Raw genomic sequence first — 16,932 nt, forward strand, 5'->3', positions numbered from 1 at the left:
AGCTAGTGCCCTGAGGAGCAGACAAACCACCTTACAGAGCTCTTCCCAATGACTCAAAACTGTGTACTATGAGAGTTGCCCAAGAGGTGAGCCTAGCTTCTTCCACTCCTTTCAAACAGCTATGAATGTTTTCATACAGACAAATCCTACCCCCATCCTGGCCCTGCCTGTAGCTAGAGGTTAGGGTTAATGAGTTATGCTATCCAAAAGTTTACTTATTTATACTGAAGGTGACTTTGACTGGAGAATTCTGGAAATAAAAGAATGGCAAATGTCTTGTGATAGATTTCTTTACTGTTAGTGAAATGAGCCAGTTCAAACAAGATTAGATTATATTTAAGGTAGGTTTATTGGGAAGCTGCTCTAGCATATGTGCGTTCACTAGCCACAAGGACCAAGGCCAGGGAAGTCCCCATGGGGAAAAGTAGGGAGGAGAGAAAGGTGCAGGAGTGCCTGTGCAGAGAGGGGAGGAGGGAGGAAGGGAGGGGAAGAAGAGAGGAGGAGAAGGGGGAAGAGGAGGAAGGGGAGGAAGAAGAGGAAGAGGAGAGGGGGAGGGGAGGAGGAAGAGAAGGGGGAGGAGAATGAGAGACCAAGATGTCTGGATTATATAGGGAGGAGCCTCTAGGGTAAGAGCAGCCCAGTTTCTGGACTGGAAAGTTCAGGGTTGGGGGTAGGGTATGCCAGGTAGGGACTGAGGGATGCTGGGAGAACCTGGAGGCCAGGTCTGCTTTGGTATATAAAATATACACCGCAGTCCCCTGTCCTGGGGCCTGAAACCAAACTTCCTATACTATTAATACAGTGACAGGCAAACACTAAGGATCTGCTGCATGCCAAGTTCTTCTGACTCTAACATTATAGCTTTGAAACTTAAAATTTTCCATTTTATAGACAGAGAACTGAGGCACCCAGAACAGAATGTCACACTACTGAAAATGGTAGAGTTAGGATTCACATCTTAGGACACTATTACCCATTACTGCCTCCCAAGTCCAAGAGGCAGAACTAAAGTGACCACAATGAGAAGGGTGCTTACAGCCCAGGCCCTTCCAGTCACCCTGGCTGGTCTTCAGCTGGCTAAGTGGGTTCCTGCTCTTCACCTCCTGCTGGCTGGGCCCATCAGAGGCTTTCTTCAGAGTTCAGGACTGTAAACCAGCAGCATGTGACCTTGATGAACCCGAGAACGGGCTTCGTGCTGTTGTTTATGCTAGGTCCTTCTGCTAAGGTGCCAACTGTTCTTCCTGTATCCCCAAACTCTCCTCTGGGCTTCAGGTTCACGTGTCTGCTTGTACATGCCTTCAAAATGCAACAGATTACAGCACATGGTTTCTGTCTCCCTCAGAAATACTGCCAGGCTCCCTGTTCTCAAAGCCCTGCCTGGAGGGTCTCTGCTTACACTTTCTTACTTACCAACTGGCAGACCTAAAGCTGTGGATACTTCCCAACAGCCATTGTTAGACCCCTGGAAAAGGCAATAGTCGTCTCCTATAACTACCTACTCAATTCACAACACTCCAAGAAAATGACATAGGGTACCAGCTGTCACTCCTTCAGTCACAGGGCCACAAAACATACTATAGTTTGGAATCAGTCAGTAGACTACACCAGTTGAACCTGAAGTTTAACGGATTAGTGAGACTTAGAACCACAAAAAGTCACAGTGCCAAAGACATACTCCAGAAGGAGCATACACCCCAGGCCTACTTTTTAATAGTGATAACTGCAAGCTTTGAAGAATAGCTGGTGTCCTAGCACTCCCTGCAGAAGCCAGTGTACTTTGTTACTTTCTTTGAAGTGGAAATGTACTAACCTTCTGAAATCGTTAATTTGATGGTACAAAAAACACTATTACAGGGTGTAAGTACAGTAACGACAAACATTTTAATTGGTATCCAAAAGACATTTCTATGTAAACAAGGTTTCCTTGAGCAAAGGTAGGGAGAGTTGCTACACAAGAATGTCATTTGTTCTTAAATTGGGATTGTTGTTCACCTCACAGGAGCCTTCTGGTTCAGGCAGCCTGTTAAAGCACTTACAATCTGCTGCAGGTGGTAACAAATGGCAGAGGCAGAGGCAGGAGGTTCTCTCCAAGTTTCAGGTCAATCAGGGTCACCGACTGCCACAGGAACTGTAACAATCCTCTGTGTGCAGCTCTGGTCTGATTAGATTTGAAGGAACTGGGCTACAATGTGGGGAAAGCAGGTTCAACAAGGCCCTAAGGCCCACGGATCTTACAGAATGCTTACGTTTATTTTTCTCTGATAAATTCATTTCAATGAATTTTCCATGGACACTGCTTGAAGGCAAGAGCTACATCTGTCGCTGTTTATGCTTGGGGTTGGTCTTACAGAGGACAAACCAGCGCCCACGCCTCTTCACCATGTAGCAGTCTCTACAGCGCTTCTTGATGACACCCTTGGTCTTGAAGCCCAGCGAGGGCTGTAGGGACAGCACGGGACCTCCACAGAGAAGTGAGCGCACCTCTGCGCAGGGTTTGGCGCTTGGCAACGTCCCTAGCAGGATCGAGAAGGCTCGGGGCTTCACCGCGAGGCGACTCAGGTCCACCACCGAAGCCACCACGCTCCGTACAAACAGGGCGGCCATGCTGAGCCCAGACCTGGGGGGAAAGAAGCTTGGTCATCGGTGCTGCACGTCTGACTATCCTAGGTCCTCCCCTATCAAGGCTACTTGGCGTCAGAGGTCAGAGTACACTTGCCAGACCCTGGGCTCCGCGTTCCCACGTGCCCGGGTCTGTGCGCTCCCGGGAAGCTCAGCCCGGCCACGGACCCCGCCCGCACTCCCGGCCAGCAGCTCTGCCACGCGCCTCTGCCTGTCCCCACGGAATCCCGGACCTACACCTGGAGAGGGGTGCCACCGGCGGAGAAATCGGCAATCGACCTCAGACGCGGGTTACCTAGGCTTCCGCGTCTGCGCAGTGGGGCGGGACGCGCCGCCAGAAAGAAAGATGGCGTAGGGTCACGTGGAATTACGTGTGACCTGCAGAGGAAGGCTAAGGCTCATGCTTCCGGGGAGATAAAGCCCTCCTGGTCTCCGTATTCTGTATCTAGAATCCTGCACTCTAAGCTCTGCCTCCGCAGATGCTGGGACCACTATGTATTGGGAAATCTGGTGCCCATGGGAAACTGCCAACAGTGAATTGGAAACAAATCAAAACCCAAAATTCTGACAAAATGTGCAGGTCATATGTTTCAATTAAGTGACATTCTGGCACACATGGGCAAGGCCAGAAGAACAAGTGCAGACACAGTTCTAGCTAGTTAAGTCCCTACCCGCAACTATGAAAAGCAACTAGGAGTGTGGAAAGAGTTTGATAGTGAACTCCCCACACCATCGCTGTCTTCAACAGTTAATTCCCATGTGTGTGTGTGTGTGTGTGTGTGTGTGTGTGTGTGTGTGTATACAGTTAATTCCCATATATGGCTTCTAAAGTAATTCATATATCTATATCATTATATCCCTATCTATCTATCTATCTATCTATCTATCTATCTATCTACCTATCTATCTATCTATCTATCTTGGATTTCAGGTAGTTCGTAAATCTACCCATCCTATTTTTACGTATAGCAAAGTAGCCAGTAAGGCTCCGGTAGCCCTCTCTGGCTCCCAGTCTCACACAGCACACTAAGTTCACTCAGCCCATCATAGTATACCTATGGGAATACTTTGACCCCAGAGTTCTATCACTTTAAAAATAATGTGGGTCAGAGAGATGGCCTGGGAGTCATGAGTGCTTGCGATGCAAGCCTGCAGACCTCAGTTCAAAGCCAGAACTCACATGGAAAAGGAGATCGGTTTCCTCCAACTTTCACATGTACTCTGTGGCACCCGTGTGTGAACTCACATGTGTGTGAACACATACACAGACGGGATGTTAGAGTTTAAAAAGAGACTTATCAGGGCTGGAAAGATTGCTTAGTGGCTAAGAGCACCTATTGCTCTTGCAGGGGGCCACCCACATAACTGCTCAAACAGTCTGTAACTCAACCCGTCAGGAGATCCTGTGCCCTTTTCTTGGTACCAGGTACTTACACACACAGCCATATATAAATGTATACACTCATACATATAAAATAAAATAAATTCTTTAAAAAGAGGGAGAAAGGGCTGGAGAGATGGCTCAGTGGTTAAGAGCTTTGACCGCTCTTCCTGAGATCTTGAGTTCAAATCCCAGCAACCACATGGTGGCTCACAACCATCTGTAATGAGATCTGATGCCCTCTTCTGGTGTGTCTGAAGACAGCTACAGTGTACTCATATAAAATAAATCTATATTTAAAAAAAAAAAAAGAGGGAGAAAGAGACAAATCTGCAGAACAGGGTGTGGGGACATAAACCTGAAATCCCAGCACTCCAACGGCTGAGGCAGGAAGATGGTGAGTGCTAGGCTAGCCTGGGCTTCTTAGGCCCACATTTATTTGGGCAATTTCCAACTTTGCGAGGCCCTTGTCCTTGTGTCTTATGGCTCTCTCTGATCATTATTTCGTCTTCAGACTCGCCTAATCCTTATGCTATAACAGAGCACAGAAAGGTAACCTCTATCCTGGCCAAGAGATCCTAAACAGCACATGCTAGCTTCTGGCACTTTCTCAGAATTAGTGACCCGCCGTTGCTCTGCGTCTGGGGTCCCACCTGTCTACCTCTGAGCAAAGTTGTTCACTTTATGGTTTGACAGTGCATGTTGTTCCAAGGAAGGTTCTGACTCAGATTCAAATGAGACAGGAGAGTCCAACATGTTCTCCAGTTACAGACTGCGATTTGCACCAGGTCTCTCTACATAGCAGAGCTTTTCAGAGCTGCTTTTCCATACTGGGAAAACTCCCTTGCAGTCTAACTGGAAACTTTACTACCGCTGCATTGCAAAAATGCTCTTAAGTCTTCCTTTCCCACCCCAACATACATAGCTAGGAAAGTTGACTGCATGTACTGGTTCTTCTATTGAACAAGGTATTTCTTTACTGAAAACAAATAAAATCTGGGAAATCTGCATTTTCTCCATTGCTATAAAAGTGCACACTGCATCTTCAGTTTTCATCCCTTTGTCACGTTAGTAAACTTTGAACACGGCGCACAGTTAAGCTGGAGCTCAGTATCCCCGTCAGGTCTAGCACCTACCCGGCCAGCCGCCCAGCCGCTCAGCCACAGTACGAAAAAAGTTCCACAAGCACTCCCGGCCGAATGCTGTGCGCCTGCGCCGGCGCTCTGTACGACGCGTGGGGTTAAGGGTCGTCGGCAAGATGGCGGCGGCGCTGACCTTCCGCCGGCTGTTGGCTCTCCCTAGGGCTGCCCGGGGCTTCGGGGTGCGAGTGTCGCGGAGCGGGGAGAAGATCACGCATACCGGCCAGGTAACGGCCGTGCCCGCCATGCCTGGAACCCGAGACTGACGGTAGCAGGGAGCGTGGCAAGGTGTGCTTCTGCCAGGCTAGCGCGCGGCCCTACTGGACTCACCTTGGGGTGCAGCCCGCTGCCCAGCTCTGATTTCTAACTGGTGGCTTTGCCTGGGACTTGGATCTGCTCATTCTTTAGGTCATAACTTTATAATAAGTTCCAAGTTTTAAGAATGGTTGTGTTTTTAGACCCCGGGACTGGAGACTGAGGTGCATATTTTACATATCAAAGCAGACCTGGCATCCAGGTTCTCCCAGCATCCCTCAGTCCCTACCTGGCATACCCTACCCCCAACCCTGAACTTTCCAGCCCCGAAACTGGGCTGCTCTTACCCTGGAGGCTCCTCCCTATATAGTCTAGATATTTTGGTTTCTCCCGCCCTGTCTTTTTCTCCTCTCCTTGAGCACACACCCTTTCTCTTTCTCCCCGACCCTGTCCTGTCCCCGTGGCGACTCCGCTGGCCAAATCCTTGGGGTCAGTGAACTCCGAGAGTAGCTTCCCAATAAACCTGCCTTTAATATAACCTAATGTAGCTTGAATTGGCTCATTTCACCGGTGGAGAAATAACCTATCAGTAGTGTATAAAGCAACCCTAGCGTTCAGTATAATGGATGCACCAAAAAAATGAGAAGCTCTGTCTGATGAAATGAAATCTCTCTAGTGGAGTTGGCTACTTATGAAGGCAGGAGCTTTGTCTCCAGTCTGCACTCCAGTCTATCATCCCCACGAGACTGTTCAGTTCACTTTGCCTCTTAGTGGGTCTGTCTCCTCATCAATGGGTGTAGAGCAAGGGGAAGAACGTTCTGTAGTATTTGTGATCAGTACTATGCGACTTCCTTAGAATCCGACTGTAAAAATAATAGAAGGTCCTTTTCCCCCTTTTTTCTTTTGCAGGTGTATGATGAAAAAGACTACAGGAGGATTCGTTTTGTAGATCGTCAGAAAGAGGTAAGTGAAAGACACAAAAGTTTGAAAAAATTAAACAGGCCGAGCAATGCTAACGTCTGAAGTGGATTGAGCACTAACACACCACAATGAATTCTGCACCTGACTTGGGGTGGTGGATTAAAATGAGAACACAGGCACAATTGAGGTATTTCATGTAACTACCTTCAAGCTCTGTATAAGGTGTAAAGAAACAAGTGGATTTCACGTTTATACTTGGGCCCATCTTTGAGGTAGCTCAAATATGCAAATATTTGCATATTTTAGGATATTTGCATATCCTCATTGCTGGTCCCAGGCTCCTCATGGAATTGGTACTTAGCATGTGTACAACCACCCTAGAAAACCCAGAGTCCTAAATGTAAGTTTTGCCAACATTTTTCTCCCTCCTCTCAGACTACAGAGCATCCTGGAGCAGTAATTCAGGTTTTCATAAGCATGACCTTGTTTCCAGTATGGTAGTTGTCATAGTGTTTTTTGTTGCTCTGATCAGTACTATGCGTGGTACTGAAGATACCATGACCCAAAGCCACTTGGGGAGAAAAGGTTTTCATCTTATAACTCTCAGGTCACATTCCTGAGGGAAGTCAGGGCAGGAACTTGCGGCAGGGACTGAAGAAGAGGCCATGGAGGAGTGCTGCTTACTGGCTCACTCTCCATGTTTTTGCTCAGCCTGTTTTCTTATGACACTTAGGACCACCGTCCAGTCCAGGGTGGCATTGCCCACAGTGAGCTAGGCCCACATCAATTAGCCCCACAGAAAATGCCCCACAGACTTGCCTCAGGCTAATTATGTGGAGGCGTTTTCTCAATTAAAGAGTTCTTTCCAGATGATCCTGGAGTTTGACAAGTTGACATAAAACTAGCCAGCACAATATCTTAGATTAAAGGAAGACATTCTACTAACATTTACTTTTCTGATTTGAGATAAAACTTTTAGTTTTCATCAAATTAATTGTGCTGTGCCCTCCCAGGATAGGGGTAACTAGTAGATTCATTCTCCCACACAGAGAAAGGTCATTTTGTTCAGACACAGGTAACTGTACTGCTAGGGAAAGAATAGAAGGCTGTGGTCTCCTCTGCCTGTGTAGCCCAAGTAAGTGTGTCTGTGGTGTTTGCGTCTCCAGCTCCTGGTTTCTTCCTTGTAATATGGTAGTTCACAGTCTGTCCTCTGTGGTTCCAGAATTGTTTGCCTTCCATGTCTGCCTTCAGTCACAGTCTTTACCTCTACAGTCAGCTTGGGTTTTTGTTTTTGTTGTTGTTCTACCGTACCCTAGATCAGAGTTCCCCTGCTCTCTCTGATGTTGGCCACATTGTCCCAGTGTTTAGTGTCTGAGTCTGTGGACCAGACTCACTTGCTATGCATTAGTTGTCCGTGAGGTCACATTTTCAGGTTTCAGCCAGAATCCTGTTGTGCCTATAAGAGGCACAGAAATCTGTATTCTCCCCTCACTTAGACTGCTTGGATGTAAGAAGGATCCTGAAGTCCACTCCAGGTTCAGTGAAAGAATGCTGGGATCCTGACATCTGCCTAGAGAGGAAGAGAGGGGGAGAGCAGGAGAGGGGGATATGAATGTGTCTCTCTGTGTGTGTGTGTGTGTGTGTGTGTGGGAGTGTGTGTGTGTCTGCATTAAGTGGGTGGAAGTCAGTGAACTTCTATGCCAGCACAGTTTCAGGGTGAGCACCATAGGCTGCTGCTTCTCAAGTTCACTTTTCTCATTTGTAACTTTGAGTGTTTTTCAAAGTATTTGTCGCTGTAGGTGTCCAGGAGATGGATTGCCTTGGGAGGAGCAACCTCTGCTCTTAATGTGGCAGGACACGTCTCTGTTCACTCTAGGTACTGCTGCATTCCTCCGTGCTGTGGCCTTTGCATGTGCTCCTGCCTGCTGTCCTTCAGGGTAATATCAGACACTTGCTGCACTGTTGGCCACCTGTGGCATACACCCCCTGCTGTGCACGTCCTCCCGCCTCCAGTCCTCCAGTGTGGTATTTCGTATGAACAAGCACTTAGTGTTGAGAGCAGGATGATTGACTACACTATCATGAGAGCTATTTGTTACTGCAAACGTGACATCAGAAGTTGGACACTAATGAATATTGAGAGGATGGGCAGGTTCAGTGGCTTTTATTTTGCAGTGTGCTCCTGGAGATGGGAGGTCTGTCCCAGCAGAGGTGTCAGCAGGCATCCTGGGCATTAACAGATGCCATTATTGAGGGTGCGGCTGGATTCCATCCTCACTTTGCAGGTGTCCTGGGTCAGGACTGTGGGTCAGGCAGCTGTGAGGCAGATGTATCCTGAAGCCCTGAGCATGGTCTTCAGCTTCCTTGTCTTTGTAGCTTGGTAGAGGGTAACAGGGAAGTTGAAAGGTAAATGGAGACAGTAGAGCAGTGTGGGTAGACAGAAGAACTGTGCTGACAAGGGAGCTGCCCTGGTTCCGCCCTGCCCTGCCCTGCCCTGCCCTGCCCTGCCACGCCCTGCCCCGCCCTGGTAGGTGGTATTCAGACTCACTAGTGTCCTGATGCCTTGTCCTGGTACAGCACAGTCAGTGTCTGGGTGCCTAGTTCTGTTGTAAACACTTGTCTGCTGGATGATGAAGCATCTGCTCAGGCATTCTTTCTTTAAACACAAATTCCCTGTTCATGGATAGTTTAAAATATTTGTTTGTTTATTTTAGTCTTAGCATTTTTTTATGTTTTGGCAGTGCTGGAGGTGGAACTTAGGCTCCACAGGTATCAGATAAGTGTTGCCAACCCTGTAGGTCTGCAGGAGCGGGTGTGAGTGCCACATACACTCTTCCCGGTGGCTGTGCCTGGTCTTACAGAGCGGTGAACCATGTTGGAACCCGAGTACTTACTCAGCTCCTCGTTTTCAGAGGGCTCCCCCGGATGCTGCAATTCTGCATTTGCACAGAAATGTGTGGTTTCTCTCCCCTGAACATTCTTTGACCTGTCTCCCTCTATTGCTAGTCTGAGTTTTATCAGTCATAGGCTAGGAAATAAGCTGTGTCTGGATTTAACTTGAGGACTGTAGATGACAGGAGACTGGGCAGTTGGACCAGCTTTGCTAGAAGGCTGGGAAGCGTTTGGGAGGATCCTCTGACTGTGACCTGAGAGCTTTGGTGCCCACACAGGACTCAGGATCCTGGTCTTTGGTGAATCTTCATCCTGAGACGATCTATTAGTTCTTTTTACCTTGTAAAAACGGGGTCAGAACTCCAGCCTAGTGTCCTAGAGCAAATGATACCCTGGGACTCCTGAACGAGGAAGAGGCAAAACAGTTTGTTGTTACTTGATTGTCAGGCACATATTATAGTCCTCTCGAGGGGTTGGTAACAGCAGTCTTGCCCACAGTTGAGGATCTCTGGTGTCATACCCTGAGCTGCCAGGCTAGTATGTTTCTCCCTGCAGGAGCTCAGTTCTTCACCTCTGGAGCTGGTGGGCACCCACTGGTCACAGACAAGAAAAAACAGAAGGTCAGGGAGCTGCTGCCACCTCAGCTCCTTAGAAGGCAGGTGTCACTTAACAGTTTGAAACAAAGTAGTTGGGCCAAATATAGGACACTGAGATTGGGTCTGTTGTGCACATCTCTGTGTCGCTCTTGTTGTCAAGGTTGAGAAATAGACTCCCTAAGGGACAGGCTGTCCTCAGAGTCATGACCATAAAGTAACCTGAATTTAGAAGGCGGTGCCTGTCAGAAACACTGGTGATAAGTCAGGATCTCAGGGGACGGTGTTTATTAATAAATTCATAACCCCACTTGGGGCCAGTGGTATAACTTCTCTCCAAGGCAGCTGCAAATTTCAACAGCCCAGGACAAAGCTGAATGTCATAAACAGCTCGGAGGCTGCTGTGGCCACCACTACACACATGTGTCCACATGGTGTCTGGATGATAATTGACCCAAGCTTTGAGCTTCTTTACACTGATAACCCTCCACTCGGGAGTGCCCCTCTCACAGCATCGGCTGTTATCTGGGTGTCACGCAGCCTCAGCTGTACATTGGTCTTGATATGTTTCATAGCATCCTGTTTTATCTTTAGTAATTCCATCCTAGTTTGAAATAAAGGAGCATGCTCTGTAGGAAACCAGACTGTAGACAAATGAATTTGACCCCAAGTATCCTGCTAAGTCAGCTGCCGATGAGAAGAAAATGAAGGGTAGCTCTCAAGTTTCACTTCACACTCGTCACTGTCACAGTCACAGTGTTGAGCAGCTTAGGCACCGTGTGGTCCACGACAGCCCCTCCTGTTGACCTTGTCTGGTGCCTGGGCAGTGCTTTCCTCCCTTGTCTCTGGGGTGGAAGAAGCAGGGCACAGCCTGGTGGAGCACAGTGTACACTTGATGTGCGGTTGGGGTGCTTACCACCTCGGTTCTTTGTATTCCTGCCTTGAGCCAAGTTCCAAGGAGCAGATGTTAATCATGGGAGGCCAGGGCTGCCCTGGAGTAGTGATTAAATGACAGGAGGGCAGGCACCTGTCAGTCACCAGCCTGGAGGTGTCAGCTGTCCTTCCCACAAGGAGACGGCCAGGCATTGCAACTGTCCTGATAGATTCCTGTGAGTTTGTTAGTGCGGCCTTTGTGACATGCTGTCACCTCTGCAGACTCATAGGATTTACACCATGGGACTTTATTTATATGGTCTCTGCTTTAGAGTGCATAGAACAAGCAGCCTTACTTCCAGGCTGTTCTAGATGCTTGTGTGAAGGAGCACCTCACTGTCTCAGGGGACCGTGGTCACAGAGGACTGTTCGTGGGAGACTGTTACTGCAGAGTATTATGTTCATGGGGACTGTTCACAGAGTATGGTGTACTGGAGGACTTTCTTCAGAGGATACTGCGTTCACAGGACTGTGTTCATGGGGATGTGTATGGGGAGCAGAGCACACTGAATCACTGCTGGAGAATATGCCTAATGCCCTTTGGCTGCAGCACACATCCACTTCCAGTGTCTTCCGTAATGTTTACAGAGCTGAACCACAGAGGGAGGCTGCACTAAGGGGTGATCTATAGTTGATAATGTGCCCTAAGCATATCTCAGCTTTCCCAGAACGTACATGTTTGTATGCGTGTGGGTCCCAGGGATCTGGTGAGAGAGCCAGTGTCCTATCTTTATGGCAGTGATGTTTCCCCTGCACTCCACTCTGAGCCAGATTTATAGGTGTCACATCAAGCTTCCCACTCCCCAGTCCTGTGGGCTCTGGTCTGACTGTACTCTGAGAGTGTATTATGTCTCCCTGTCTGTACCCCTGGAGGTACAGGGGCTGAACAGCCTCCAGTTCCAGAAGTGGGTGGCTTTTTGTGCTGCATCTTAAGGCCACTCTGGTAAGGTTCAAGATGGAAAATACTGAGTGGCACAGACATAGCCAATCAAAGGATGGCTCACAGGCCCAGCATGTGTGAAGTGACACAGGGTCTTGCTTATAGGCCCGATATGCTCGAAGGCTTGATAGGAAAAAGACATGAGGTCTTTAACAGGACTGCCATGTGTAAAGGGATGTGGAGTCCTCTCACAGGCCTAGCATGTGTGAAGGGATTCGGGATATGCTCACAGGCCTGGTGTGTGTAAAGGCTGTGTGTGCACACTCAGAACAGTTTTCAGCATGCAGATATTGCGCAGTTCTCTCCCTGTGCGTGTGTAGATGCTGTGACTCCAGTGTGCAGTTTTGGAGTATTCCTCCCTCTCATCTTGCGGGTAGTTTGTGAGGCAGTCTGGTGTAGCCATAGCTCTGCGTAGTCTCTGGGCTTTGCTAGGATGTTTGAGTCATTTTGTAAAATGAGAAAGCTATGAAGTGGAAGGAAAGTGCTCAGTGTAAAACCTCAGCTGTGGGAGAAACCTGGTAAGAGAGATGCTGGTCATTGACTACTCAGTAGTCCATCTGGTTGACGGAGAGAATGCAGCGGAGATATGAGTGGCCAGAGGGCACAGTAATTAATTGGTGAGGCATACATAAGCATCATTAAGTGACCACACCACTTACCTTTGCAGATGAATTGGAAATTTTAACAAACGGATAGTTCTGTGGGAAAATAGTTTACCAAAGCTGACCCAGAAATACAGGATTAAGTTAGACCAATATCCGTAAAGAAGCAAAGTGTTGACGTGGCCACAGAGCACGGGTCCTGGTAGTCTGGTAGCTCCATAGGTGGGCTCTCTCAGAGTGCTCCAATACTTCTTGCTTTATGAATAGACAACATGGCGGAAAGCTTTGAGATGCTTGTCTAGTGAACACAGACAGTGGCTACAGCGGCAGCTGGTACTGACGGGCATGGAGCTCCTGAGGCCACATGAGTGAGAATCAAATTTAAGAACGCTCTGGTTATGAAGAGAAAAGGGTGTGGGGACACTCAGGGACATAGACCACAGCCAAGAGCCATTATAGCTTCTTCCCCTGGGCCTGGGAATGTTGACGCTGGTCACTGGTCAGAGTGGGATGGAGTGGGGCTTCTGTAATCTAGACAAGCCTGTTTCCATTGTTGTTACCTGGGATCACGTCCTGAGGAGATGCACATGGCCATGTATAGAGGCCCCCGGGGGAGTGTCACCTATACTGTCTGTTGTGTTTGGGAGAAGTGTGAGGGCATGTGGGGAGAGGTGGTATGAGACAGAGCAGGTAATACAAGAGGTCAAGTCTCAACAGTTACTGGATCCAAGGAAGGGACAAAGGGAGAATTCATCTGTTCCAAGTCTGAAAGTGAGATAATATTCCATTGCAGGGCACATGGTATGTGCCTGCCTGTGTTTAGTTGACTCAGTTGTGTTTCGAAGGATGTCATTGCTCATATGACTTCATGGATTCAGGTGGGTGCTATACATATAAGTCATGTGAAATTACAAAGATTTTGTGTTTGTCTGTTTCTTCTCTTTCCTCACTCTAGGTGAATGAGAACTTTGCCATTGATTTGATAGCACAACAACCTGTGAATGAGGTGGACCATCGTATCATAGCCTGTGATGGAGGGGGTGGAGCCTTGGGCCACCCCAAGGTGTATATAAACCTGGTATGGAGTTAAGCAGCTTACTGTTTCTTGGTGCTCACTTTCCCTCCCAGCTCTCTGCACTGGCTCTCCGGGTATCCCACCATGCATGGGGTCAACCCAGAAAACAGCCATAGCTCAAAGTTCAGCCTGCCTTGTGCTTTCACGGGAGTTTTTAGTTGACAGTATATTTCAAGTTTAACCTGCTTTTCAACGTGCTGTCTAATTGGGATTTGAGGTAAAATATAAAAGTATGAGATGTTTCCTTTTGAATTTTTTCAGGACAAAGAAACAAAAACGGGTACGTGTGGCTACTGCGGCCTGCAGTTCAAGCAGCAGCATCACTAGTGTGGGCTGTGTCCTGGTCCTCTGACACCTGTGGAGCATCTCATGCTTAGTGTTCTGGTGTGAGGTCACTGCTCTGTGAATGGTGTCCCTTGTTATGAATAAAGGATGCTCCCACCATGGACAGTGAGTTGTTTCTTCCTTTCATAGTGTCATAAAACAAACATGAGTAGGAGCAGCTTTGCTTCTGGAACAGTCCCCGCTCTGGTGCTGGCTGCAAAGTGTGGGCACCAGGTACTCAAATGGCTGCATCACCAGGGAAGGGCCCAGGAGCTGCCAGTTAGGAGATCAGCCCTCTCTGGTCCCCAACATCTCATCTAAAGGAAAACAAACCAAACACTGAAAGGGACGTGACAAAGGCTTGACATTATTAACTGTGCCTTAGTATCTAACAGTGTGCTCACTTCCCAGATTGCAGGCTGATGTGGGCAAGAACTCAAGGATGTGGGAAACACAAAGGAGGACATGCCACAAGGCAGAACACTCAGGCACAAGAAAGGGCGCGGCTAATTCTGATTTTAGAAAAGTTATTAAGTCTCTGCAAGTAAGTGGGGATGGGGTGGGGGAAAGGAGAGACCTAAGAAGGCATTTGTATCCTATTCCTCAGGAGAGAAAACGGCAAAAATCTAAAGCTTAGCAAGTAACAGGAAACTTTTTTTGTTTGTATTCTTTCTTTATGTGTGGTATATACAGGTGAGTATAAGGCCCATGGACACCGTAAGAATGCACTGGATCTCCTGGAGCTGTACTTACCAAGAATAGAATGGGCTCTTAACCACTGAACCATTTCTCCCGCCCAAAGTTTTAAATGTTTGTTATTGTAATCTTGCATACGTACAACGTGCATGCTGACCATTCTCCATCTCTCAATCCCTACAAATCGTTCATGTTCCTGTCTATCTTGTATGCGGTCCACTGGGATTAACCAGGGTCATCTGTGTGACTGTGGGTTTGGAGACGTCTGCTTGGTCCCTGTGGATACCACATCATATTATGTGAAAGACTACACAAGGCCACTGTAGCTGGCATGCGCTATTGAGATGTCTGAGCAGAGGGGAGTGCTGCCGGGTGGAAGAGTGAGTTGTATAGTTTCAGTGCTTCCTGTCTCTAATAGATAAGTCATGTCTTAGTTAGGGTTTCTATTGCTGTGACGAGAAACCATGACCAAGGCAACTCTTAGAAAAGACATTTAATTGGGACTGGCTTACAGGTTCAAAGGTTCAGTCCATTATCATGGCAGGAAGCACAGCAGTGTGCAGGCAAATGTGCTGTAGAAGCTAAGAGTTCTACTTCTTGATCTGAAGGCAGACAGGAGGAGATTGTCTTCCACAGGCAGCAGGAGGAGTCTCCTTCCATATTCTGGGCAGAGCTTTAGTATAGGAGGAGACCTCATAATCCACTCCCACAGTGACACACTTCCTCTAACAAGGCTATACCGCCTTCAATAAGACCACACTTCACAATAGTGCCACGTCACATGGGCTAAGCATATTCAAACTTCTACAAGTCATAAATGGGATCTCCAAAGAATATGTCTGAGAGGGCCAAGACCACTAGTGGCCAAGTCCCTGCATCACCATGAATGAGTCTTTAAATGTTCCCTGCCCACAGCCATTGTATATGCTGTTCTGAGACTATCATGGTCACACATACAGGCTGAGGTCTGTAAACTGATTGTATGAGCACATCAGCGGGCATTCCCAAACTTTGGTGTGTGTGAAGGGCTTGCTGGGAGCACACACCAACTCCTAGTCACCATAGGCAGGGTACTGTGTGCAGGCAAGCATGTGTGCAGAGAATGAAGTGTGTTCCATCAAAACAGGAACTTTTGACTCACGCTGTCTGATTCTGAGTCTGACAAAGCAGACTTCACTAGGCAGAAGAAAATGTCCTCACGTACTGCTTGGCTGGGTGGTACAAGCAAGAGGCTCTGATTGGAAATCCAGCACCCACTTGATAGCTGTCTCTGGCTTGTCGATCCTCTGTTGGTTTCATTCCTAACTTCCTAAGATGGGTAATTTATTTTGTCAATGTGAAGCTTTTCTTATATTTAAAGCTATGGATTTCCCTTTAGTCTTATCTTTAGCTACACCCCCCAGTACTGGAAAGTTGTCACTTTATTACACTCATTTATAAATATGTCAGGTATGGATTCCCTCTGTGATGGGACTCTAACTCAGGGCCTTACACATAGGCAGACATTCCACCATTGAGCTACACCTTCAGCACCCAGTCTAAATATATTACAAATGTGTTAATTAAGGGGATCTTAGTTAGGTTACTATTGCTGATAAAATACATGACCAAAGCAACTGATGAAGAAAGGGATTATGTAGCCTTCACTTCCACAATACTTTCATTATGTAAGGAAAACAGTTCAGGAACCTGGAGGCAGGAGCTGACACAGGCCTTGGAGGAATGCTGCTTACTGGCTTGGGTCCCCATCCCCAATGAACTGGGTCCCACATCAGTCTTAAAATACACTGCAGGCGAGCTGGATGACTAGCTGTGTCAGGTTGACATAGAACCAGCCAGTGCAAATAGGGGGTTCCCGGTGATCCCCTGTGCTAATATGTGTTATTACCGTCTCTCTGTACTTTCCGTCATCTGGAACCAGCAAGGGGAAGGGGAAGGATGGAATTAGACTCTCAAAAAGTAAAAATAAAGTCGAATTAGAGAATAAAGTCAGTTTGCTTCACAGTCCATTAGGTGGCTCATGGCTGGTCTCAGTGAGGGCCCAGGACCTCTCTTCCATTTCACCCTTTTCTTCCACTTTAGATTCATTTATTATTTACTTAGTTTTATTCTACTTCAGTTTTATGAAGACCACAGTTGAGATTGCTCTCAGCCTCCTACCTAATGTCTTTTCAGCTACTGCCCTTTTTGAGTTATGAAGACTTTTTTTCCCTGTAATATTGTGCTTTCAAGCCTGTTTTCTAGCCCTTAGTTTGACCTTCATTTAGATATTCTGACTGATAATATCTTCATTGTCAACCTGACAAGTTTAAAAAGACCTGCGAGTCACCTCTGGGTCTCCGTGAGGGTTTTCCCAGAAAGCTTTGAGGAGAGGTGTGGGTGGCATCATCTCTTGGGCGAGGCCCTAGAATGAGTGAACGGCGGAAGGTGACAGGGCACCTCCTCCCTGCTTTCTGCCCCGGGGTGCAGTGTGAGCAGCTGCTCCCAGCTCTTGCTGCTGTCTAGGCTTCCTGCTGTGGTGGACTGCGCCCTCAGATTGCCAGCCAGGGTAAACCGCTTCCT

General features: G+C 47.7%; 2 protein-coding genes across 9 annotated transcripts; one reads left to right on the plus strand and one right to left on the minus strand.

Annotated features, from left to right (window-relative positions):
- Window positions 1-1,858: 1,858 nt before the first annotated feature.
- On the minus strand, window positions 1,859-5,212 carry Mrpl36 (mitochondrial ribosomal protein L36). 6 transcript variants are annotated; one of them, NM_001439270.1, is made up of 2 exons: window positions 5,137-5,212; window positions 1,859-2,617 (listed from the first exon to the last, which is right to left on the minus strand). In NM_001439270.1, exon 2 carries the CDS (start codon window positions 2,602-2,604, stop codon window positions 2,311-2,313), a length of 294 nt encoding a protein of 97 aa, NP_001426199.1. In that variant the 5' UTR covers window positions 2,605-2,617; window positions 5,137-5,212; the 3' UTR covers window positions 1,859-2,310. The 6 variants fall into 6 exon arrangements, with proteins under 6 accessions (NP_001426199.1, NP_001426195.1, NP_001102349.1 ...); NM_001439266.1 differs by lacking the exon at window positions 5,137-5,212 and adding an exon at window positions 2,915-2,961; NM_001108879.2 differs by lacking the exon at window positions 5,137-5,212 and adding an exon at window positions 2,859-2,932.
- A 20-nt stretch (window positions 5,213-5,232) lies between these two features.
- Ndufs6 (NADH:ubiquinone oxidoreductase subunit S6) lies at window positions 5,233-13,798 on the plus strand. Of its 3 annotated transcripts, none has more exons than NR_186903.1 (4): window positions 5,233-5,427; window positions 6,304-6,357; window positions 13,231-13,353; window positions 13,612-13,798. NR_186903.1 is itself a non-coding variant. In NM_001423689.1 (4 exons), the coding sequence occupies exons 1-4, from the start codon at window positions 5,259-5,261 to the stop codon at window positions 13,675-13,677; spliced, it is 351 nt and encodes a 116-aa protein (NP_001410618.1). In that variant the 5' UTR covers window positions 5,233-5,258; the 3' UTR covers window positions 13,678-13,798. The 3 variants fall into 3 exon arrangements, 2 of the variants coding, with proteins under 2 accessions (NP_001410618.1, XP_087444455.1); NM_001423689.1 differs by having other exon boundaries at window positions 5,233-5,366; XM_087588329.1 differs by having other exon boundaries at window positions 5,233-5,366; window positions 13,619-13,794.
- Window positions 13,799-16,932: the final 3,134 nt, after the last annotated feature.

This window comes from Rattus norvegicus, chromosome 1, assembly GCF_021556685.1.
Source record: "Rattus norvegicus strain SHRSP/BbbUtx chromosome 1, alternate assembly SHRSP_T2T, whole genome shotgun sequence".
Taxonomy (NCBI): Eukaryota; Metazoa; Chordata; class Mammalia; order Rodentia; family Muridae; genus Rattus; species Rattus norvegicus.

Bases quoted from the DNA above. Each gene is read 5' to 3' on its own strand.
- Mrpl36 (NM_001439270.1), bottom strand. From the start codon at position 2,604: ATGGCCGCCCTGTTTGTACGGAGCGTGGTGGCTTCGGTGGTGGACCTG.
- Ndufs6 (XM_087588329.1), top strand. From the start codon at position 5,259: ATGGCGGCGGCGCTGACCTTCCGCCGGCTGTTGGCTCTCCCTAGGGCT. The intron at 5,367-6,303 runs GTAACGGCCGTG...TTTCTTTTGCAG, and splicing joins AGATCACGCATACCGGCCAG to GTGTATGATGAAAAAGACTA. The intron at 6,358-13,230 runs GTAAGTGAAAGA...TCCTCACTCTAG, and splicing joins TTGTAGATCGTCAGAAAGAG to GTGAATGAGAACTTTGCCAT.